The 1,542-nt window shown below is 55.0% G+C and overlaps 1 protein-coding gene across 8 annotated transcripts in view; it reads right to left on the bottom strand.

The window, feature by feature from the left end:
• The window catches only part of LOC125041708 (F-BAR domain only protein 2-like), a 78,983-nt gene extending 77,804 nt beyond the window's left edge, over positions 1-1,179 (bottom strand). For all 8 annotated transcript variants that reach the window (XM_047636932.1, XM_047636931.1, XM_047636933.1 and 5 more), the window contains exon 1: positions 1,076-1,179. In XM_047636932.1, coding sequence (XP_047492888.1) covers positions 1,076-1,105 — 30 coding nt within the window. In that variant the 5' untranslated portion in view covers positions 1,106-1,179. The remainder of the gene's footprint in view (positions 1-1,075) is intronic.
• Between the last annotated feature and the right edge of the window lie 363 nt (positions 1,180-1,542).

The raw sequence follows: 1,542 nt of genomic DNA, 5'->3' as shown, positions 1-1,542 counted from the left end.
AACATACCGAGGTAAAGACAATGTTTCTCAGGTTTTCTTGGGGGTCATCAACCCTCCCCAAAGGACACGCCCATTCATGGCAACTTTGATTGTTGAATAAATTTTATGACGCGGAGTTGGAGACTTTGTCTCTGGCAAGTCTGTAGAGTTTGCTCTACAACAAAGGCAACAATCAACCCGTACCTATATTCTTGCAAGAATAAGTCAGGGAAGTTTACAAAAAAAAGTCAAAACCCCAAACACAGCAATCTCTTTAATTCAAAGGGGCAAAATTTCAATAACGACAACTGACATCAGCGTCAAAGTGAGTCACAGCAAAATGATCTACAATTTCATACGCCTCAATTGCCAAGAGCCCTGAACATAACAGGCAAGGTAAAATAGCAGTTATGACATGCTTCTTTGATTCAACATGAGCTCCTATCTCTTATAAATCATGTAAATTCTTCTCTCAATATATGACATAAACATCATAAAATTGCAAGTGCTTTGAACTTTGTCTAATACTTGTATAGCTTATACTTAAAGGCTTCTGAAGCTAAAACAGTACATTATTTGGTCTCAGACAGGACTCAGGTGTTTATTTTGCCTGCGAAAAATTGGCAATTTGTTCCTGAACTTCAGGGAGGCTGACGTTCCATGTGCCTCTCACGCTGCTTCAGGACGTGCAACCCGAGCACTGCCTTTGCCCTTGCAAGCACGCCCTGCCCGGCACGTCGCCCCTGCCCTGCCCTCCCCAGGCCGCCCTCGAGCCCTGGCCCAGGGCAGGAGGGCAGGCCAGGGCAGGGCAAGGTCGGGCACCGCCTCCCTCCTCCAGGAGTCGGTGTCACTTGGCCCCCCCCTTGCCCCGCCCCCGAGGGCCGCCCCGCCGCTCCCGCCAGGGGCCTCGTCGCCGCAGGGCCGCCGAGGGCGCGAGGCCGAGGGTCCCGAGCGCCGTGTCAGGAGCTGGTGGGAGGATCAGCTGACCAGCCCGCCGCCCGACCCGCCGATTTCCCTCAACTGTCACTCACACGCGCTCTCGCCACCCATGCCATTCCGCCCACGGCGTCACCCAACTCTCCGGAAGTCACCCTACCCAAAAATAGTCGCAGAAGTCGACTGCCATCCTGAATTCCAGTCCCTAATCGCCGACGACTTCCTCGCCCACCATCATAACAAGCGGCCAATATGGCGGCGGCGCGAGCGAGGCCGAGGCGCGCGGGAAATTCGAACCCGTGGCCCTCGGGGACCTCGGGGACCTCGGGGACCTCGGGGGCCTCGGGGCACGGGCCTCGGGGCACGGGCCTCGGGACACGGGCCGGCTCCGGGGGCGTCGGCGGGGGCGGGGTTGGCCTTTGGGGGGAAGGGGGGGGCTGGTGGTCTTGAGAAATACTGCCAACCACTGGTAGAGAGGGGAGGGGGCTAATCAACGTACTTTTAGGTGACTCATTAGAGGCAAAAGTGTATTTCTAAACGTATTAAACATCATTAACTTCAGCCATCTCGAGAGACAAGAGTCTCTCTTTGCATGCTTCCTCACAGCTTCACATGGAGCGTCCAGAG

Source organism: Penaeus chinensis, chromosome 31 (genome assembly GCF_019202785.1).
Source record: "Penaeus chinensis breed Huanghai No. 1 chromosome 31, ASM1920278v2, whole genome shotgun sequence".
Lineage (NCBI taxonomy): Eukaryota > Metazoa > Arthropoda > Malacostraca > Decapoda > Penaeidae > Penaeus > Penaeus chinensis.
This window is presented reverse-complemented; position numbering and strand designations above follow the sequence as displayed.